The following is a 24,581-nucleotide window of genomic DNA, read 5'->3' as shown; positions in this document are numbered from 1 at the left end:
TCCCTAATACCTGGAAATTATCATAATTCCTTTATCCTAATTAAACTAAATCAAAATCGGTATTTTTCCTTTTATTTCTAAAGTTCAAAGATATTTTAGATATGTTATAAATATTTTTTCAGCATAAATTAATATTCGATTTTGTACATATTATATACGTAGAATATCACATAATTTGTCCTATTTAAAATATCTTTCATATGTATACAGGGCGGTTCATCTTATTCGCTTCGGTCTCTGTACGGAAAACCACTGGATATTTAAAAAAAATTTCTTCACAGAACTATACAGGGCCTTTAATACTACAATCTAAAAATAATGTAAATTATACAGAGTGCTCCAAAAAAGAGTGGTATATCAAAGTTATATTTTTTCTTATGGAATGACCTATATCTGATAAAATTACTGAATTTACCTTAAAAAATAAGCTATATTTTCATAAGGGTTCCCTATACCTAAATACACGTTGTTTTGATTTATTTCGATTTTTACGAAAATGTAAGGTTTTAGAAAAAAAAAATAAATATCTACGAATCTAAGAATAAGCAACAAATTCTTTCTTGGATCTTAATAACAAACTATTTAGCATTCTTAAACAGGTGCTTTAAAACAAATTTAAGCTGTAATAACTTACTTATTTTAAATAGAACACCCTGTATCTTACTAGTCTATCGAGTAGAAAATTTACTAAGCTTTTAATTTATATATGGGTTTCCTATACCTATCTTTTTACAGGGTGGTCAAAATATTAGATTTTTCTATTAACAAATTCAAGCTGTAATAACTTACTTATTTTAAATAGAACACCCTGTATCTTACTAGTCTATTGCGTAGAATATTTACTTAGGTTTCAATTCTTATTAGGGTTTCCTATACCTATCTCCCTTCATTTTTCAAATATTTAAGGATTTCCTAATTTGTAAGCTTTAAAAATTAGAATTAAGTACCTATGTCGTGGTTATGTACAACACATCACCAACACCGGCAATATACTTAAATATCTTAGTCAAGATACTTTCGGTTATAAAATTCATATTTTTATCATTTAATCACACAGAGTATTCTTATTTTAAATGAAATACTCGATATTCTATTCTTTATAATGGAAATTTTTAAAATCTCTTCAATTCCATGTAAACGTTCTCAATACACATGTTATTCTGTAAACATAAATTCCCGTGTTATTCTGTAAATACCCATTTTTACATATTTTTGTACGATAGGCTCATTTTCGTCATAGTAGCCATTACATTCAATTGTTTGTAATTGCGATTCAAAGATTCAAACAAAAAGTGGTGTTCTTAAATTTACTTAATAACCGTCGGTATAAAATATGGAAAATACTTATACGGAATGAAATATAATTTAAATATCTTCCAGAATACTAGCCTTATATTTTTATAAAAATCGAAATAAATCAAAACACCCTGTATTTAGGTATAGGGAATCCTTATAAAAGTATAGTTTATTTTTTAAGGTCAATTCAATAATGTCATCAGATATAGGGCATTCCATAAGAAAAAATAAACTTTGATATACCTACCACTCTTTTTTGGCGCACCCTGTATAATTCACATTATTTTTAGATTGTAGTATTAATACCCCTGTATATTTCTGTGAAGAATTTTTTTAAAAATATTAAGTGGTTTTCCGTACAGACACCGAGGCGAATAAGTTGAACCACCCTATGTATATACTTTGTATTGTTATGAGTAAATATTTAGATACATAATTTTCTTTTTTTATCGAGCAATTTGTATTTCGAGCAATTGCATTCGAGCAATTGACCGGTTACCCATTTAACAAACTGTCAAAGTACTTTTTCCACCTCTTTTGACACCCTTTTCGTGAATTAGTATTTTGTTATGCACCTCTCGGACACATCTAATCTGATTAAAATCTTTCTTTCTTTGTTCTCTGTTTGTATATTTTATATATCTTTTTTTCGCCTTTTCTGGTATTACGTTGATCGTATAGATTTATATACGCTTCCGCTTTATTTAGCTTTTGCCACCCCTACTTTCGCTTCCTTTTTTACGACCATATAGTTTTTAAAATCTGTGTCCGACCAATTTCCTTGCCACTTTTATATAAATCCTTCTTTTCTTCTATTTTTTCTTGTACCTAGTTTGAGGTGGTTTGAAGAATCTATTAAGTCTCTATATTCTCAAAATTCTTTGCTGGCGTTTTCCTAAGGATTTCAATAGCATTACCTCTTGATGCTGACCATGTTCCTCCAAATTTTATTCCCACTTTGTTCACTTCGTACTATATTATGACATTTTGTAAATTTAAAAACAAACTAATATTGATCAATCTTTTTAGAAATCGGGAGATATAGAAGATATTAAATTGTTCGACTTCCAAATGGCTGCGGTAGGTTCACCTGTTCTAGATCTGACGTATAGTTTCTACTCAGGGGCTGACGAAGAAAGCATATCTAAACTGGATCGTTTCCTTGAAATATATCACAAAAGCCTTAGTGAGACGTTAAGGGGGTATGGATGTAGTGCAGAAAAAGTTCTGCCATTTACAGAATTACAAAAAGAATGGAAAGAACAAAACGCATTTGGTGTATTAATGGGGTTGCTTATATGGAGTAACAAAAACTTGGATCCAAGTGAAGTAAGTTTTTTGCAGATTTCTACCATTACTATTAATTAATATTGATGACTATTGATACATTTTTCTATCATATTATGTATTAATTGTCTCAGACAAGATTGTATATCTGGGATCTGTTGAAATCTTTGTTTTTGATGTACTCGTTTATCTTGATACGTACATATCAACTGTGTACCTGCATAATGTCCTATATGATTTTTTTGTATATAACTTTTCAGGAGAGAGTAAAATCTATTTTAGTTTGCAATTTTCTACATGACATAGACTCTTCGTCATGGCAGTTAGGACCGAATGCTTGTTGCTCGGCAGTTAGGACCTAATGAAAAAGTTAAAATTAGCGCCAAATTAAATGATTGATTATTTGTTACTATATTGCAATAATGTATTATAGTGGTTAGGTTCCAATGCCGCGAAAAATGAGAAAAATGTCAGATAGGACATTACCCAAGTAGCACCGAAAGGGTTTATTAAGTCTTTGAAGGATGCTTTAATACTGTAGAATAAAACTAAAATTAAAACCATTTGGTTTTTAAAAGGTTTTATAAAAACCTTCTTAAAACTTTGTTTTCTTAAGCAACTGGTTCTAAATATGCTGTGAAGGTGCTTTTAAAACCATGTTAAAAGACACTTTAAGTGGAGACAATTTTATAGCAAACTTAAAAAGGTTTCTTAAATGGAGACTCTTAAAGACGATTTACCATATTAAAAATGATTCTTTAAACCCATATACCTACCCCATATAAACCAACAAATTTTTACATGTGTTATGTTATGATAGGTACATACGCATTTGTAATCATAAAATAATAAATGTACTTGGTTATTTCGGACTGTCAAGGTAGAAAAACACTTGCGCACCCAACTTTACTGATAATGTTAACACAAAGAAGTCTAAATAACTCACGCCCTAAAATTTTTGACTTTTGGCGATTAAAAAATAAAAATAATAAAAAAAATTTAAATCCGAAAAACATTAATTTGAAAGAAAATTAATTTTATCTACAATTTTAATGTTTAAATGTTAAAATAAATCGAATTTATGTCTTTAAGTCGTTTATTTATAATTATTATGTTAGCTTTATATTGTAATATATCATGGCTTTCAGCATCTCCAGAAAGCAATATGGCCGAAATCCAAATAAAACTATTTGGTCTATCGATAGAGAATTGATAAGATCAAATGGTTTTATTTTATACCTTGCCAAGGGCATATATCCTACATAAAAGCAAGGTTACCGGTGAGTTAAAACAGTTTAGTTTTAATGCTGCTGTCAATAATGCCACTCGGTTTTAATGTGAATCTAACCTAAAATCGAGGCGTCGTAGTGTTGTGTGTTGTATTTTTCTTTTAAAATGACCAGTTCGTTTATATTTTAAGTACTTGAGACATATTTCTTTCATACTAATTGTAATTCCACTTATTACAACACACTACACCACTGTTTCGCTCTAAAACAAATGGCCGACCATTTTGGACATGAAAGAAGAGGGATGGGTTTAGTTTTAGTGGTTCTAATAAGAAGCATACCCAAGTAGCACAATAAAAACATTTTAGTTTTATTTAAGGTTTATAAAGGTTTTATTGTGGTAAATAAGATGATAATGGTTTTAAAGTTACCTTGTAGATATACTGCCAGAACTTTAAAACTGTTAAGCATTTGTCACTAGTTTTACTAATAAGAGTATCAACAAATAAGACTAATTAATCTTAATAGCTAATTTATCTTATTGTAGTTTTAAAATGGTTTATTCTCAGTTCACTTTAAAACTAATCAGTTTTATGAAAAACTTCCGGACTGTTTGGTTTTATTAGATACTAGTTTGTTATCTTTCAGTTTTATTGCACTTTTAAAGATTCTCCTAATATGACTAATAAAACCTATTATTAAAACTACTTGATCTCAAGACTATTATGTCAGTAAAACATATGCCTTAAAACTATTTTTTTAGTTTTCTTTAAAGTTGCTTTCATAAAAGCAATAAGTAGGCTATAATAAAACCAAACGCTCTTAACTGAATCAATTTGGTTACCGTAAAGACTAAACTATACTTCTTGTTAGAAACAATAAAACTAAACTCATCTCCTCTTCTTTCATATCCAAAATAGTCGGCTATTTGTTTTAGAGCGAAACAGAAGTACAGTTAGTAGGGAAGAAATAAGTCTCAAGTAATTAAAATATAAACGAACTGGTCATTTTAAAAGAAAAATGCAACACACACAGCACTACGACGCCTCGATTTTAGGTTAGATTCACATTAAAACCGAGTGGCATTATTGACAGCAGCATTAAAACTAAACGATTTTAATTCCAAGGCAACCTTGCTTTTATGTAGGATACATACTCTTGGAAAGGTATGAAATAAAACCATTTGCTCTTAACAATTCTCTGTCGATAGACCAAATAGATTTATTTGGATTTCGGCCATATTGCTTTCTGGAGATGGTGAAAGCCATGATAGATTGCAAAATAAGGCTTACATGAAAATTATAAATAAGCGTCTTACAAACATAAATTCGATTTATTTTAACATTAAAACATTGAAATTGTAGATAAAATTATTTTTCTTTCAAATTAATATTTTTTGAATTTAATTTTTTTTTATTTTTTAATCGCCAAAAGTGAGAAATTTTAGGGGGCGTGAATTATTTAGACCTATTTTTGTTAACATTATCAATAAAGTTGGGTGCGCAAGTGTTTTTCTTCCCTGAAAGTCAGAAATAACCAATTACTTTTTATTATTTTATGGTTACAAATACGTATTTACCTATCATAACACATGTAAAAATTTGTTGGCCTACATGGAATATATGGGTTTAAAGAATCATTTAATATGGTAAATTGACCTTAAAAGTCTCCATTTAAAAAACTTTTACCCTTTTTCTATAAAACTGTCTGCACTTAAAGTGTCTTTTAACATGGTTTTAAAAGCACCTTCACAGCAGCGTTAAACCAGTTGCTTAAGAAAACAAAGTTTTAAAATTTTTCATTTTTGGTTTTATTGACCTCTTTCAGAGTGGGCCCTTTTATACTGAAAGCGGTTTTATTTCAACCTTAAGGTTCACTTAAAAACCAAATGGTTTTAATTTTAGTTTTAGTCTACAGTTTTAAAGCATCCTTAACCCGGCACCTGCCACGTGGGTGGCAGGTGCCGGGTTTCACATTTTTATCAAATATTTGGTATTTCAAGTTTGGTAACGGAGCTGTGCGTCATAGTAGCTTTCTATAATATTATATAGCATAGATGTGTTAGTGTTTGAAGTGGTTATTTAGTGTCATTCTGAACTTATAGCTCTAAAATCGAATTGGGGTGTCATCATCTGGCACTTTAAGTTTTAAATTTTTTATGTATTTTTGATAAACAGGTCAAAATTACATGTTTTATTGAAATAAATGATTTAAATTATTAATATAAACTATATACTCACTAAATCTTAATTTTTTTAGATATTTTACTTGACTTCATTTATTATGGCTTGGTACTTGCTAATTTGCTTATGACACCTTTTTCATTTTATTTTTTAACTTTTATAACATATTAGTGGCTAATAAACCAATAAAACATGTTTTTTATATTCTTGTGTTACTCAACACATTATTTTGTTTTTAAAACAAGTAGATCACAGAAAATGTTTAAGGGGTGCTGTGAGCACCCCACGTGGCAGTTGGCGCCTTGCAAAGCCACGTGGCAGGTGCCGGGTTAAAAGACTTAATAAACCCGTTCGGTGCTACTTGGGTAGTTTAGTCTATACGATAATCAAATTGACTCAGTTAAGAGCGTTTGGTATTAATATAGCCTACGAATTGCTTTTAAGAAAGCAACGTTAAAAACAACTAAAAAAATATATTTAAGGCATATGTTTTACTGACATAATAGTCTTGAGATCAAATAGTTTTAATAATAGGTTTTATTAGTCATATTAGGAGAATATTTTAAACTGCTTTAAAACAAAAACATAACAAAAAAGAATCTAATAAAACCAAACAGTCCGGAAGTTCTTTATAAAACTGATTGGTTTTAAAGTGAACTGAGAATATACCATTTTAAAACTACAATAAGACAAAGTATCTATCAAAAATTAATTAATCTTATTTGATACTCTTATTAGATACTTTAAAACTAGTGACAAATGCTTAACAGTTTTAAAGTTCTGGCAGTATATCTACAACGTAAGTTTAAACCCAGTATTTTCTTATTTACCATAATAAAACCTCTATAAACCTAAAATAAAACTAAAATGTTTTTATTGTGCTACTTGCGTATGTGTGTACACAGTCGATATGCGCCAGTCAATGAGAGAAAAAACAGTATATTGCCTCCGAATTCTATCCTACGGCATGAATTTTATTGAAATTTTGGGAATAGCATCTACGTATCTCCTAATTCAAAGTCTATCCTATAAAATGTGCCGTTATAAGAGATACAATCATACAAATCCATTTTTTTTTGTTTTTTTTTTGTATATCTTATCATTTTCGAGTTTCATGGAGAAAAAGGCAGATTTTTAAGAAAATTTAAAAATGGATAAAATAAATAGATTTTCATTAATGGATAAATGGATAGGTAAATAGATTTTTTTCAAATACCATTCATTTTACTCTCGTCCATGACCCCCTCTGTGGCTCAGTGGTAAGAGCGCCTACCTTTGGATCGAAAGGTCCGAATGGTCGTGAGTTCGAATCTCACCAGGGTCAGAGATTTTTCGTTTATTATAAATTAATAAATGAAAATAGTTTCTGTCCTTGTGGGATCGGTACTCACCGGAGGGACCGCAGACGTTCGGATACAATTAGCGTATCTTTGCAAAGACAATGACGTCGACTTTGCAAAGTAACAAGACACTCAATACACACACTACACATACACTAGGTACCTACTCTGGGAAAATCCATACAGTACCATCACCATGCCAATGGCCATTAGTTGTCGAGGTATTAGCGTTGTCGAGGCATTAGCTAAATCAAAAAAAAAATCTCATCCAACTTTTTGAATATACAAATAACACTAAAATAAGGGGTACTGTAGAAGAAAACGATGCATTTAAATTCTGGTAGATGAGGGGTTAAACATATTTCTCATTTTTTATGTACCGGGTGTCCCAATAAGAATGGCTCTCGGCCATATCTCAGGAACCGTTTATAGTAGAGCTTTAAAATAAAAAAATTTATAACAAAAGTTGCCTCAGGAAAAGCTTGGAAATTATTTTCATAAATGTGGGACCACCGCTAGAGGGCGTAATTGAATATCAAAAATTAAAAAATCTAAATTTTACAAAATTTTCCTAATGAAGGGGCACTGGAAATCCGATCGTCGTATTCTTCATAAAATTCTACGCATATTTGATTTGACAAGTTTAGGTCTTCCTTTGGAAATAAGAGGTGGGGGTGAGTGGGAACCTTGTTATGAAAAACTGGCTGTAAATCCGGTTCTGCTTAATCAAATTTTGCAAACTTGGTCTTGTTGAAGACAGATCTTTTTCGTCAATGTAAAAGTTATGATTTCGATCCAACTTACTGAGTAATATGCCAGCTAGAAGGCGTTATTTAATTTTTTTCAGAAATCTAGTGTTCCTTGGAAAATATTAAATACAAACATGCATTTTTATTACCATATTACAAAATTAGACAAAATTAGCAACAGAATAGCGAAAACCGCATGTTAATACCTTTTTTCTATCTCGAGATATCTTACAAAACGTGTAAATTTAAAAACATAACTGTTACTGTCGCCGGTAAACGAAATAATTCATTAAAAGTAGTGTGCTATGGAAACAACAAAGAAACATTTTCCAGCTGAAAACGTATATTAGGTCTTTTCAACGCTTCTCATTTGTTTCGAGCCTCGTTCATATCTCGTATATTAATATTATACACGGATTATACGGCATATGACAGAGGCTCGAAACAAATGAGAAGCGTTGAAAAGCCCTATTACAAAGAAATAAAAACAACTATTTAGTGATGACATAAACGTTCAAATTTTTTCCCATCATTTTCGTTGCAAACATTTACTCTTTCAAGAGTAGATTGAACAGCAGTCTCAATTTCTGCTCTCGATATGCTTTGAATGGCGTTTAGTATTCTCTGGATAATGTATTCTAGAGTAGTGTATGATGGGCAACAATTTGAATATTTAGGTCGTCACTAAGTAGTTCTTTTTGTTCTGTGTTATATTTAATTTTAATAGTATTGTTTCTCTTTATATTGTTGTTTTAATTAATTATATGTTTATACGTTGACATCTGGAAAATGTTATTTCCACAGCACACTACTTTTCATTAACTTAGTTTACCGGTGATAGTAACAGTTATGTATAAAATTTACACGTTTCTCGAGATATCTTGAGATAGAAAAAAGCTATCGACATGCGGTTTTCGCTATTCTATTGCTAATTTAATCTAATTTTATAAAGTATGATTAGAAATGCATACTTGTATTTAATATTTTCCAAAGAAAACTAGATTTCTGAAAAAAATTAAATAACGCCTCCCAGCTGGCTTATTACTTATTAGGATGGTTCAAAATTATTACGCTTACATTGAAGAAAAAGATCTGTCTTCAACAAGACCCAGTTTTCAAAATTTGATTTAGCAGAACCGGACTTACAGCCATTTTTTCATAACAAGGTTCCCACTCACCCCCACCTCTTATTTACAAAGGTAGAGTTAAACTTGTTAAATCAAATATGCGCGGAATTTGATGAAGAATACAATAATCGGATTTTCAGTGCCCCTTCATTAGGAAACTTTTGTAAAATTTAGATTTTTTATTTTTGATATTCAATTACGCCCTCTAGTGGTGGACCCACAATTATGAAAATAATTTCCAGGCTTTTCCTGAGGCAACTTTTGTTATAAAATTTTTTATTTCAAAGCTCTACTATAAACGGTTCCTGAGATATGGCCGAGAGCCATTCTTATTGGGACACCCGGTACGTTAGTCATCAATTTTTATACACCATATCTCGCTCAGTTTGAATTTAATCAACATTTAAGAGTGCTTGTGTTAAAGGTATTTTCAAGCACTACAAAAAGTATTTGCAGTATTATACCCCTAAAATCGACCATTTCTCTGTTATTTTAAGTTGAATACACCGATCTGAGCATGAACCAAAAAAATCTTTTCACCTACTATATCTATATTTGTATTAAAACTAGAAGATTTATGAAGAAATGAGTCTCTTTATTTTTTACCTACAAAAATGTATAGTTTTTTCTTTAGATACACAATTCTTATGGGATTTGCAAAAAACCGTCCGAAAAAGTGCTACTTTTTAAGAAAATGACAAAATGTCAATCACAAATAACTCAAAAAGTATTGAGTTTTCAAAAACAAAAACGGAAATATTGACGTAATAAATGTTGGTGTTAGGGCTTCCAATCCCGCAATACCGAGATCTCGGTATTGCGGAATCCCGCGTCATTTTCCAATCCCGCGTGATGCGGGATTACAGGCGCGGGATCCGCGGGATTTGCGGGACTGAAAAAAGCGTACATTACTGCTGTAGCTACGCTCAAAATTATAAAAAAACTGGAAAAAACTTATTTAAGGTTAGCTTCAGAATTAGCTTTGTCTTTGCGCCGTATTTAACAACGACGTAGACATGTGACTGCACTACTGATTTATCTCCAAAAGACTCGTAGTTACCAAGCGTCGTGTGACGATGAAACTTTTCATCTCCCCCCAAAAAGTTTACTTCGAAAAGAAATTAATGATTTTGTAACGGGAATGAACTTCAGCCTTTGAAATTCATCTGAGAGCAATGATGACAAATAGGCTGATCAAGTAAGAAACACGTGAGAAACAATGTCATGTAGAGGTTCCATCATCGGGTTCCGATCTAAGTAATATAGCAACTAAATTAGTAGACTTTATTAATTTTCAGTTGAAAATGGGTTTTTTCGTTGATTTTTAAAATTTTGTTGGTGTATTTTTTGAAGAAGGTAGATTTTTTGTCGGTCTTGACGGTCCAGTTAGCTGGGGCTCAGTCTATCGACAAGTTTAGTGGATTTGCTTTGCGGTCGCTGGTTCGAGCCTCAGCTAGGTCATGAAATTTATAAAAGGCCAACGCCGTAGTATAAAACTCAATAGAGTCTACGGCTTGGTCTGGATAAAGTGGCGTCGGATCGGTCTATGGAGGAGCGGTACGGCAAGGGATAAGGGCTTGTGGCTTGGTGATACTCCTCCATAGATCCCTACCGAAGGGCGTTGACGCCTAAGAACGGTGTATACAGATACAGAGATTTTTTGTTTTTTCAGTATTTGTTACTGTTTTTTGTGAAGAAAAAACAGTTTTGATCTCATGCTAATAGTAATACTAAATACCTAAATGTGGAGTTAGTTGATTAATTTATTGTTTTATTTGACTTATATAAATATGACTATTTTCAACATGCGGGATCCCGCAAATACCGAGATCCCGCGGGATTGAAAATTCGTAGTCCCGCAAATACCGAGATTGAACTCAGGCTGCGGGATTGGAAGCCCTAGTTGGTGTATTGGTTGTTTTAAAATTTTTGTGGTGTATTTATTTTCTATCTTATTCTATTTTTCTAATAAGCCCTTTATGATATTTTCGTTATCTTTAAACCTCTTCTTGTAAAAATTTCCGGATTGTTTGTATTGTTACATGATTTCTTTGCTTCCATTTATGAAATTTCTTGTTTAAAGTGACGGATAGTCGTTTTTTGATAAAACTTTTGTTCGCCGGTTTTTAAACCATGCATCTTCGTTAGGCCACATGTTTTAAGCTAAATATAATAGTGCTGTCTTTTTAAATGGTTTGAGTGATAATTTCTTCTTCTTCTTCCTTTTTTTTTGGGTTTCGATTTTTTTTTTAATCATTTACCCAGTACATGTTATTGGTTATGCGCGTCTTGCTCAAGGCAATGCACAACCAGGTGTCCTGTCAACTTCAGATCTATTTTTTTTTTGGTCCTATGTGGTCCTTGTCCTTCTTCTTGTTTTTCTGTAGAGGGGGAAAAGTGTTACAACATTTAAGGTTAACTTAAGACTTTTCTCGTTTGGGGGTAGCTTCCAAACATTTTCACATAGGTTTAGGGCTGGCTACCTTCGGTTAGGATTAAGGATTTTAAGGATACAAATATAATTTTTGACATTTTAGGAGATTCCCTGTATTTTCTGAAGTATTTATTTATTGTTATTGTTATTATTATTTTTTGAAAATTCTATAGATCTACTTGAAAAAATTTGATAAATTTATTGATTATCTTAATAACTTTATTCGAGGGTTTATATAAAATGCTCTGTAAAGATATTGGACTGTCTATTCCAGCTTTTATTAGTTCTAGATACAAATCCATATCTTTATGTTTATTTATGGGGCACTCAAAGATGATGTGTACCAATGTTCCCATAGTACCGCATTCGCATATCGGTGTTTCCGTTTTGCCTATTTTGTGGAGATAACAAGGAGTTTTGCAATGTCCACTTCGTAAACGATTAAGGTTAGTAATATTGTTCCTACCCAAATATCCACATTTGTTATACCAATGTTTTATAGGGAAACTATCCTGCAGTCCATAATAGTCCGGATATTTACCTTTAATTTGGGAATACCAGTTATTGTAAAATTGAGTCAAGATGTTCTTTTTTGTAACACAAAAGATATCTGTGCTGATGTTTTTTACATCATATGGTACTCTTAATTCTCTCCCAATATTGGCCAAGCTATCTGCCACCTCGTTGCCTTTAATCCCCTGATGTCCCGGTACCCATTCTAATCCTATTGAAAATCCCATATTATTTGCATCTACCAGTAGTTTTTTGGTCATTATAGTTACATAATCCATTTGGTCCCATTTGTGACTAGATATTTTGGATAAGGCACTTTTTGAATCTACAAAGATCACTGCTTTCATGATTTCCTTTTCAATACATACCGACATGGCTTTGTATACCGCTATTATTTCAGTTGTGCAGATTTGTGTGTAGTTATGGAGTCGTGACGAATATTTATAATTGATGCTTGGGATGTAAATTCCAAATCCCGATTGATTTGTTTGTGGGTCTATTGATCCATCTGTATATACGTGGGTATGATTATTATATATTCCACCATATTTAGCTATGAACCTTTCGTTCGATTCAATTTCATATTTTTCAAATTCTAGACTTTTAATTGTAATGGGGTATAGAAGAGTTTTTCTTTCTACCTCATATATAGGATTGATTTTATATCTAATTATGTTTTTTGTTTTTTTGAGTATATTTGTATATGCTAGTGAGTAATCTGGTATGACCTTGTTCCTCCAGAATCTATTGTTTGCATTTATTGCTTCGTTTAGCTTATTTAGACTCTTTACTATGATATTGTTTTTTTCCGGCATTTGTTTGAGTATATATTTATGTGCTAGTATCTCCCTTCTAACTTGTAACGTTGTTACTGAACATTCTGCTTGCAATATTAAGATGGGTGTAGAACGTAGACAACCCGTTACGATTCTCAAGGCAACATTCTGTACTTGTTCCAACCTCATCATCAAACTTTTACTGCAGGGGTTTAAAAGATTGGCTGCGTAATCTAAATGAGATCTAACTATTCCTTGTATAAACTCAAAAGAATGTTCGGGTCAGCTCCCCATTTTGTACCACAAATTGCTCTCATGACGTTTATTCCTTTGTTTGCTTTAGTTATCATGTAGTTAATTTGAATTGTCATATTCAAATTGCACTGTAAATGAAATCCCAGATACTTTATTTCATTTTTGCATGGAATTTCCATATTTTGATATATCAAATGTGGGAAGTTATAAGCCTGACTTCTTTTTCTAAATATTATTGCTTTTGATTTGTGTGCTGAAATTTTAAAGTTGTTTTTCTCAAACCACTCCTATAAATTTATTATATGGGTATTTAAGGAATTAATTAGCTTGTATATATCAGATCCTTGCACCAGAATTACAAAATCATCTGCATATTGAAAACACTCCATCTCATGGTTTATTAAATCATGTAGGGATCTAGTATAGAGATTGAATAATATTGGACTGAGTGGAGACCCTTGAGGCAATCCAGTGGATGCTTGCATTGGGCCTAATATATTATTTGATTTGTCTTTAACGTAGATATTTCTGTTGAGCAAAAATTGCAAGATCAAGTTTGCATAAGTTATTGGGATGTCATACTTTAATAAGTATTTATATAGCAAATATATATTGACTGTATCATATGCCCTACTCATATCCAAAAAAATTCCAATTGTATTTAAATTTTTACTAAATCCAGTTCTAATATAATTAATTGTTAAAGCTAAGTTATCGTTGCACCCTTTGTTTCTTCTGAAACCTAACTGCTTAGGGCTTAGTATCGATTTTTTTTCCGTTATTTGTTCTATTCTTAATTTAATTATATTTTGCAAAATTTTGCCTACACATGACTCTAGAGCTATGTTTCTATAATTATCCTCACATAAAGGGTCTCTATTGGGTTTTAAAAAGGGAATGACAAGGGTGTTTTTCCATTCTTGTGGAAAACCTGTGTTTCTTTTAACTATTTGATTAAATATTTTTGACAATGCATCTAGCGCCACTAGGGGAAGTCTGTTTATCATGCTATATGTTACAAGATCTAAGCCAGTAGCCTTATCCTTTTTATTTATGACACTTATTATTTCTTGCTTTGAAATGTCCTCCACATCCTCGTTAGTTAGGGTAACCGTGAACTCAGGATCTGTTATGTCAATTGCCAAATTATTTAATATGTTCTGAGCTATGTTTTTGTTGGGAAGTTTAGCAGGGATTACAGCATTTTGATATGTGGAGAATAGCTTAACTGTTCGCCATATTTCAGATAGAGGAGTGTCCCTTGTCAATCCATTGCAAAAGCTTTTGAAGCTATTTCTTTTTTTTGTTTTAAATATTTTTTTACTGTATGCAAATATTTTTTTGATTTCAATATAATTTTCATTGCTTGCTTCTTCCTTATATTTTTTAATTTTTTCTTTTCTTGTTTTTATTAAATTAGAGCATTCCTTATCCCACCAGGGAGGGCTTTTCTTTTTTCTTATAGATTTTTCTGTTTTCAAGAGAGGTATTTCCTCATCACTCACCATTTCCATAATTTGTGTAAATGAATTATAGTCTTCACACCCATTCTTCATCAAGTCTTCTATTTTTGAAGCATAATTCTCCCAATTGACATTCTTTGTATTTCTTTTATGACTTTTTTGTGTTACTATATTTTCATTTACAATTGCGATTTTGCAAGAAGTTGGAAAATGATCACTGCCTCCAGAATCCTCTAACACATCCCATTGGCATATATTTGCAATTTCCGAGGAAATTAGTGTTAGGTCTACCGCTGAGGCATTCTGTCCAGGTAGGGTAATCCGCGTGGGTCTCCCGTCATTGCAGCAAACTAGATCCAAATCCTCTAAGGATTCAGCAATTATTCTTCCATTAACATTAACAGACACTTGACTTCCCCAAAGTGCGTTATGTGCATTCATATCCCCCATTAAAATTTTATTTCCCCTGATTTTATTTATGCGTCCAACCCAACTATTTAAATTTATTTTTGCCCTAGGATGGATATAAATGTTAATAACTGTAATGTCCCAATCTATTATTTTTGTTGCTAAAATTTGAATTTTACTAACATTATTATTATACCTATATACTATTTTGTGATCCAGACTATTATGAACCACAGTAGCTAGGCCACCATAACCATCCCCTCGATCCAACCTATGTATTTCATATCCTCTTAGATAGAAGTGATGATTATTTTTTAGCCAAGTTTCATTTAATAGAATTAATTTGGGTCTATGTTCGCTTATGAAATATTTCAGACTGTTATAGTTACTGCTTAAACTTTTTATGTTCCATTGGATAATAAGTGGATTCTTGATATCCATCTAAATCTAGCAACTTTTGGTTCGATGAGCTTTCATGTATAAATAGCTGGTTAAAGTAATTGATTATATGTTCCTTATGTTTCCAATCTAGTTTTTTTAATATCGCATTCAGTGTTTTTTCTGTGTCCCTCTCTAGTTGCTCTGTACGGGAACATCCAGGAGTCTCATTGTTTACTGCACGAGCTCTCTCTTCGCTTCTCCCATTTGGAGATAATAAATATTGATTGTGTACTTCTTTATTGTATGTCTTATTTGTTTCATTAGCCTTTCTTTTATTTTTGTTTGAGTTATTCTCAATTTTTCTACTAAACAGGTGTTCAGGGTTACTCTTTACATTTTCTATCCATCGCATATTGATGGGAATTGTCTCTAAATTATTTGTTTGAGTTTTATGTAATGTTGGGAATTCCTCCTGGCTCATTCTGAATATATTATTCTCTTGCGATTTTCTAGTAGAAACATAAGGAAATCTCTCGCATGCCTCGTAGTATGAAAGATTGTCCAGAGACATGACAGCCTTAATATTCCGCTGTCTCACATACTCTGGACACTCCTCATAGGTACTTATATGAAAGCTGCTATTACAATGTAAACATTTCATCGAACAATCCCCTTCATGTATTTTTTCCGCGCAGTTTTTGCATTTTTCTCCCCCTCTACAAAGATTTTTTGTGTGTCCAAAAAGAAAACACCGATAACATTGAACCACTGGTATCATGTATGGTTTTACCCTAAAAGGGATCCCATATATATTCACTTCCTTCGGGATTACTTTTCCCGAAAAGGTAAATGCGACCGTTTCTGTATCAATATATTTCTCCGTGTCATATTTAGACTTCCGTTTAAATCGTCTTATTTCTAGTACTTTAATGTTGACCGAAGCCAATCCCGAAAATTTGATTAGATCTGCATCCGATATACTAGTATCTACATTATTAACGACTCCCCTACATGTTACGTTATTTGCCGGAATAAACAATTCATATCCATCATTTCTGACCACGTCATTTAAAACAAATTTATTAGCATCCTCCCATTTCTTGAAAGCAACGCTAATTCGGTTTTTTCCTTTTTTGCTAAGTTTAAGTACATTCTCGATTTTTTTGTCATTTATGTATTTTGCTAATTTCAAAAAACTATAATTACCGACGTTATCGCCTTTTGACTCCATAAATACCTCAAAGGGACCGGTATCAGTGTACTGATAATAGAAATGTTTTTTTCCTTTTTTTATTTCATTGTTATTATTAGTGATTGAATTAGCATTGCTATCAAGTAATGGTGTATTATTTAAACTACTATTATTTTCAGTGTTTTCTATATTATCTAACATCTCCTCATCACCGGGGGGGGGGGTTAGCCCCCCCCCGTAGTATCCCCCATAATTAACCGTGTAATGCAAAGCTGTCTCTTTTTTACCTAACTAGATAATGTATAATTTATTTTATTCAAAGAAAGTACAGGAAATTTAGGAATTCAACAGATAGGAAATGTGTTAGTTACCTCTATTATGTAGTTCCTATTTTGTTTTTGCCGCCTGCGTTTTTTTTGAATTATCACTTCCACACTGAACTGTCACACAACCGAACGTTACGAAAGCTCATACAGAAGTCCGAGTGATAATTTGATTCTTATTAGTCTTATTGACATATGAAAGGATCCTCGTCAGCTATTAGATATCTAACTGGTTTTTCTAACTGTATCTCATGATTGAATAGATCGTATTTAACTTCAGGAGGCAGGAATAATTATAAACAAAGTAGCTTACGTGGGTTTATTCAATCACTACATACGTTCTAGTTATATTATACAGGAGATAACGTACTCAGAGTATCGGATTGAATTATCAGGCAATAATTACGGGTATAATAACTTCATAAATAATCTTAGGGTAATGGATTTGTATGTTTACATCCCCTTGTTTTTATGTAGTTAGTTCAATGTAAGCCGGCCTTAGGTCGGAAACTTTTGTTTCATTAACCTTTAACTACCCGCGCATCAAGTTATGACATAACTACACGCGTGGCGTACTTTATACGCCACAAGAAAATACACAATTACATCGGATTTGTTTATTTTTTTTTTGAAAAAATACACTTAGTTTTTGTTATAAACCTTATTCGGCATTATTAAATACTTAGAGTTCCTTCTCAGTAAGCCAATTGGGATTTATAACTGGAATCATGGAATAACTGGATTCCATGATAAATAAAATTGCTAATAAAAATTTTTTTGAAATGTGATTTTTTACGGGAGAAAAAGTATTGTTTATAAAGAAGAATATATTTTCTGCCATAATGACTAAAAAACATTTGAAAATTACTACTTATATTAATATAATCGTGGCGCATATTGTCCGCCACCGGAAACAACAAATAATAAACTGTAAATTACGATCTTTTTAGAACGCCGATTATAACGAAACTAAAACCAAATTGTAAAGCACATTCCAGTGATAGGTTAGAGACATAAACAAGGTCAAAAATTAAATTTTTAAGTATATTTGCAGTATAATTCTTATATTTGGCGTACAAAATACGCCAGCGCGTGTAGTTAAAGGCTAAAACCGTTGCTTACGAGAAACATTACACATATTGTTTTTGACCCAATTAGAATAACGTCATAAATAGTAAAAATTAAGCCAAAGTGAAATTACATTACTTTTATTAATTTCAATTTTATATATTTGTTTATAATAGTTTGTTTAAAAATGAATTCAATCATGATAATATTTTTAGACTCCAGATATCGCTGAGCTGTTGGACGCAGACTCCCAAAGCGGAGATATCAGCCAAATGATGCAGAAGACGGATTCTGCTGGTTTTAAAAGAGCTAGTTTATCGGTGCTGAGACATTTGTACAAAAATAACTTTTTATAACTCATACCTTAGTATATTTAATGCTTTGTAGTATTTGGTATCTTCAGGAAATTGTATTTATTCTAAGTTAGTAAATTAATTTTTAATTCTGTGTTGTTATTATAAACGGTAAAAATTTTACAAGATCTTTTTCTACTTTTGTACCTTTCTCCTTACAGGATGCCCCAAATTTTCTTTCAGTTAAAGCACATTTTAAAGAATAAATCAGTAGGTGAGAGTTGGATAAAACGGGAGAGTCGGATAAAACGGGATACCTAGCCTAGAGACCCTCCTAGTGCTGCTATCAATCGGACAATGACGGAAACTTGTTACCAGTCGTTATTTTAACATTTTCAGTTCGTTTTAACTCGAGGCCACTATTTATTTGATGAAAAGTTTTTGTGTTTAAAATTGTTTGACTCTATTTTTTTGGCTCTTCATACTTTTAAGTGCGTTGTTTTCTACATTATACTGCCTACATATATAAAGATATAATTCCGGTGAGTATTACATTTAATTAACCACTCAGTAACGAATATTCTCATGTGTAGACTGTCTAATTTTACTTTTACATTCAGGTAGCAGCCATTTTTGTTTTTAAAAATGTGTGAGTTGGACAAAACTGGACACTTATAAGTTAAATAAAATAGAATACATTCAGGTTCATTATGTCCCGTTTTATCCACCTATTATTTGTTGGCCTATTAATTATTTAAATGGAGATACGAAACCTGTACTCATACCGCAGAAAAGAACAATATATTTTTATCTGACTTTTATTCTGATATACGAATCAAGTCCTAAATAAAAGGTCTTATTTCCCATTTTGCAATAAAACATAAAAAATCGCCTATTTTTAAGTTTCTTACTACTGAAGATATTATTGTTCTTTCAAGAGTAAATTTTGCTTTGCAGTTTTAGGTCTACTTATTGTACTTTTTATAACCGTGGTATGCTAAAACGGGATGTGTAAGACTTTAATAAATATTTTTTTTTACCATTTTCCAGTCATTAAAAATAGCTAAAAATATTTTTTTGTATGCTTCAATAAATTATGTTGTAATTTTCTCCCTCCTACATCTATTTAGAGAAGATTTGATGTTTTGTATTGCTTCGGCACATTCGTCATTCCACCAAGGCACAGGTTTAAATTTCTTGATATGCTTTGTTTTTCCTATTCAAAATTCAGCGGCTTTTATGATTATTGCGTTAAGTTGACTTACTGCTGTATTTGCGTCCTTCAACTCATTAATTTTATATAAATATGTTATTCTCAATGATTTTTGAGAAAGAGCTCCAGTCGGCTTTCTTTATTTTACATTTCTGATGGATACTATCTTCGTTTGATATTTTGTCTTTTATACTTGAATTTGTAAATTTTATGGGAAAGTGGTCACTGCCTAGTAAGTCATCCATAACTCTCCATTCTAGGTAAGGACTAATAGTTGGGCTTCATAATGAAAGATCGATGCTAGAAGAATTGCCACTAGCTATATTGAATCTAGTATTGCTGCCATCATTCAGTAGACTTATGTTCATGGTGTTGAATATGTTTGATAGAATTCGTTCCCTTCTGTTTGTTTTCTGAGAACCTCAGGAGTAATTGTGGGCATTAAAATCTCCTAGAAGAATGAAAGGAGTTGGAAGTTGATTCACTAGAGATTCCAATTCATCCCCAATTAAATAATGGTCAGGAGGAATGTATATGTTGCAGATGGTGTAATTCAGTTGTGCTTTAATTTTTACGGCTATCGCTTCTAGGTTTGTATTTATTTTAAGTTGTGTTGCTTGTAGATTCTTTGAGACGTTAATGGCTACGCCGCCACTCGCAACTTCTACATTTCGGTTTTTAACGAATTCATTGTATCCCCTCATTTTGTGAACATTTTCGTCTCGGAAGTGAGTTTTTTGTAAACACAATATGTCCAGAGAATGGAGGGCTATGATATGCTGTAGCATATTTAAACGGGTATAGTACCTATTTAATTTCCTCTGGAGTAATGACTCGAATGTATTTATTGGGTATCTTGAGATAGATTTGAGATATCAGATTGGGTATCACTTAAATCTTTGGATTGCTTCAGTAATTTGTTTTTTAGCCTTGTGACACGAGTTTTTAGCTTCTTAGTGTTGGCGTGGGGATGAAGTCCTTTTAACATATCTATTAGTTTTGGAATATCTTCTGTAAAGTCTTCAGCAACGCTAAGAACATCCCTCGATCCGTACGTATTTTCTAGGAGCTTTTTAAGCTGATGGCTGTTGATTATGAAGGGAAGAGAATGGGAGTCGATATAGTTTATAATGGATTCCGTAAGTTCTTTTTCTTGATCTGATGTATTAGATTTGGGTTTTTTGTTTTTCTGAACGACTGTTTGGGAAAGAGAGATGGTGGAAGTATTGGGTGGCATTTGTTTTTCTGGAGTAGCTGGAGACATATCTTCAGCTGTTCGTTTTGTTGCGGATGAAGTTGTTGAATTAGTAGTTTTGTCCGAGGTTGGGATATTTTGAGATTGAGCAGTGTGATCTGGATTTGTTACCAGATTGGATGTGATTAAAGCAGTATTGGCGACTTCTGCACAATTTTCTACTTCTGAGGAACTTTCGGGTAGAATATTATTTATTGTGTGGGAATTTACGTCATTACGAGATGTTTCTTCAGGTTGAGATATTGACGAGATTTGAACATTATGTGTGGGTTGTGATGATTGTTGGGTATGTGGGTTAGTATTGCCCGAAGGGCATTGGGATGCAGCATGACCAGATAGTTTGCAAGTGAAGCAGCGTTGACTGTCTAGGGCTAAAAAGATATGATATGATAGATTCTCATGTGTTATTTCTAAGAATTCGGGTATGGTAATATCTGGGGAAGGAGCGATATACACCTGCCTTCTGAAGCTGAGTATATGTTGGTATTCTGGATTTGATGCACCTATTCTAAGAAAGTTTATTGGAGAAAATAATTTTAATCCAATATTTTCCAGTAAGGTTACAAGAGATTCATGTGGGATCGTTGGGCTTACATTCGATAATACTAGTCTGTCCGCTGGTGAAATTAGACGTCTTGCTTTGATGACTTTATTATTGACAAAAATTTGACAATGATTAGTTAAAAACTCATCAACCAGTGATTTATTGGTTAGATAAACACATAACCTGTTGTGTGAAATTCTGCTACAGAAAATGATGTTTATTGGTTTTACCAGAGGTCCCAATTGGAGAAGATAATCTTGAAGTTTTGCTCCCTGAATGGAGCCGAAGATAAGTGTCTGGTCCTTGTTAGGATACTTGTAGATATTTTTTGAGACAGTGCTTGCATAAGATGCGTTGGAGGTACTTATATTATTTAAATTGGAGCTATCATTATTATTTAGGTGAGTGTTGGTTGATGAAGATTGATTTGTAAATGTTGGTTGTGACATTATATTTAAAATATTCAAATTTGCTAAGTTATTTTGTTAAATATAATTATTGTCTAAAACATTTTTCTCAGGCCGACCCTGCCTTTTGTTGTTGAAAATTCGTTATTTCGCTAGGCGAGTTTTTGTCAGCTAATTACTTTTCATTCGTGTGGATCTGAATTTCTGGCCTCAATCAGCCTAACAAAAATCGTCTGGATGCAGTTAATATTGAAAATTTACTCACAGTTGCTGTTCTTGGTATTTTATGTCACTGCACTAGTAAAACTTAGCTATTAAAGTTTTAGTTGGCGGTTATTTGTTTAAATCGACCGTAAATTATAAACGTGTTTTCACAAGCAGGTCTCACAAACAAATCTCAATAAAGGTTTAATTCTTATGATATCTGAAAACTACTTAGGAGATTCTTAGCAGAATTCTAGAAATTATTATTCTATAATCTTAATATAATATTAGTCTATATTAACTTATTACATAATTTAATAATGCACAAAAAAACTGCTAACATTCCTTATTTTTGTTCAGTGGCGTGCGGGCAACCCTGGTTCTTCGCCTGGATACAAAATCTTAGAAAATTTATATAGATTGATCTTTCTGGTTTTTATCCTTAATCGATAGGCTAGTCGATAGAACTTAGTTTTTTACAACAACGCATCCATAAAAAAGTACAGTGTACAACACTTGAGAAAATGACATATTTCTCCCTCACTTGATTTGCGGTACTCGCCTCGTGCCAACAAACTTCTGTGTTCATGAGAAATATGTTCTTTTCCTCACTAACTTGTACAATATACTATTACTATTCCTTAGTGACAGGAAATATTTTTTCCTTACAACAGATTTAGAACAAATTTATTAAAGAACAACTCTCCAAGACGTATGCAATTAAACATTTTCTGAGAAGGAACTTCCATTTTTATTATTACAATAGTCCATGAAACGGTTGTATGAATAGTTATATGTTTTGTCTCTGGATTTTGTTGGCAATAAATCTAATAAAGCATTATTGACTACTTCCATCAGTTCTAGAGTGGTACCAGGAATCGAACACTCATCATCACTCATTAAATTAGATCATTTTGCTTTTTTAAAATGATTACAATCACAGAAAACACGAAAAAACACCAAAACTACTACCAAAAATAAGCAAATGCGTCATATTTGACAATTCAAGGTTTTTGTTTCTATCCGCTGTGAGCTCGTAGGTAGAGGGGATATTTAAAAGTTGGTGAGCACAAGTGGTGACAAGGCAGTGAACGTCTACTGGAAATTTGACATACATGCCAAAGTGATTACATAATTTAAAACATTGATATTTAAAACATTAATAGGAAAAAATATTTGTTGGTCAAAGCTGTGACATATATTTTCACCTTAAATATATATATTTACGTTTAAAATATTAAAGTTTTGTTTTCTTACATTCAGATATAAATATTCTACTAATCTAAGCGCCATGTATACGATAATTGTTAAAATATCAGAAGTAGGAAAAAAGGAAACTAATATTCGCGCCAGTTAATACGTCAAAATAATAAGCAAAATCTTAAAAAAAATAATTTAATTACCCGTTTACATTGTAAATATTACACGACAAGAATTAAATAATAAATTTGAAACAATTATTAATAGTCTTGTCGCCAGTGGGGTACAACGTCCTCCTTCATTCAAATGGACTTGCCCAAGTTTTTTTTATGTATTTTGACCCTTAGAACACGAATTTTTTGGGTAACAGTTGATCCGGATGTCGATAAGATTGTTATAAACAAAGAACTTGAGGAATCACATAACAGCGATTTTTCGCAAAACAAAACATTTTGTTTGTATTTTTTGGATGATTCTAAGCAAAAACTGTTCTTACAAGTTTTTTTGTAGGATGCATAGTTTTCGAGATGAACGCGGTTAAACTTTCAAATAATCGAAAAATTGCAATTTTTTAACCCGAATAACTTTTGATTAAAAAATAAAACAGCAATTCTGCTTACTGCATTGGAAAGTTCAAAGCAAATTCTATCGGTTTCGATTATTTGTATTGCTAAATATTTATTTTTTTATTGTTAAACAAAGCTATAAACACGTAGTGTTTCCCGTGCCCAATGCATTTGTTTTAATGTACGTAATCTACGTAGAAATTGTCTGTATGAGCGCCTACTCGTTCGAATTTAAATGAGAAATGCATTAAAAACATAATTCAAGCACTATTAGTATGATAGAATTGATCTAAATTCTCCTCCTACACTAAATTGTTCTATATGGTCCACATAATGTTCAGAAAAAAGTCACATCATTTTGAGCGTCGGGTTTGGGGGGAGAGGGGGGATAAATCGGTAAATTCGTAGTTTTTTAGGTTTTTCGTCAATATTTCTAAAACTGTGCGGTTTAGCATGAATAACCTTTATATTCTATACCAAAATGTTCTACATTAAATTTGAAATAAAACAGGTCCTATGCATAATCTTTCTAAAATGAACGGTTCCAAAGTTACGGAGGTAGAATAGTTGGTCCAAAAAAAGGCATAACCCAGACATCCAAAATAAAAGTTTTCCTCCTACACCAAATTGTTCTATATGGTCCACATATGGTTCAGTAAAAAGTTACACCATTTTGAGCGTCCGGTTTGGGGGGAGATGGGGGAGAAGTCGGTAAATTAGTAGTTTCTTTTTACGTTTTTCGTCAATAATTTTAAAACTATACTTTAGCGTAAACAATTTTCTATACAAAAAATGTTCTACATAAAATTTAAAACAAGAAAGGTCCTATGCATAATTGTTATAAAATCAACGGTTTCAGAGTTACGGAGGGTGAA

General features: G+C 32.0%; 1 protein-coding gene across 1 annotated transcript in view; it reads left to right on the top strand.

The window, feature by feature from the left end:
• The window catches only part of LOC114331589 (uncharacterized), a 33,167-nt gene extending 14,664 nt beyond the window's left edge, over positions 1–18,503 (top strand). Inside the window, exons 3-4 of the mRNA XM_028281196.2 lie at positions 2,326–2,625; positions 18,240–18,503. Coding sequence (XP_028136997.1) covers positions 2,326–2,625; positions 18,240–18,380 — 441 coding nt within the window. The 3' untranslated portion in view covers positions 18,381–18,503. The remainder of the gene's footprint in view (positions 1–2,325; positions 2,626–18,239) is intronic.
• The last annotated feature ends 6,078 nt before the right edge of the window (positions 18,504–24,581 follow it).

Source organism: Diabrotica virgifera, chromosome 5 (genome assembly GCF_917563875.1).
Source record: "Diabrotica virgifera virgifera chromosome 5, PGI_DIABVI_V3a".
Classification (NCBI taxonomy): Eukaryota; Metazoa; Arthropoda; class Insecta; order Coleoptera; family Chrysomelidae; genus Diabrotica; species Diabrotica virgifera.
This window is presented reverse-complemented; position numbering and strand designations above follow the sequence as displayed.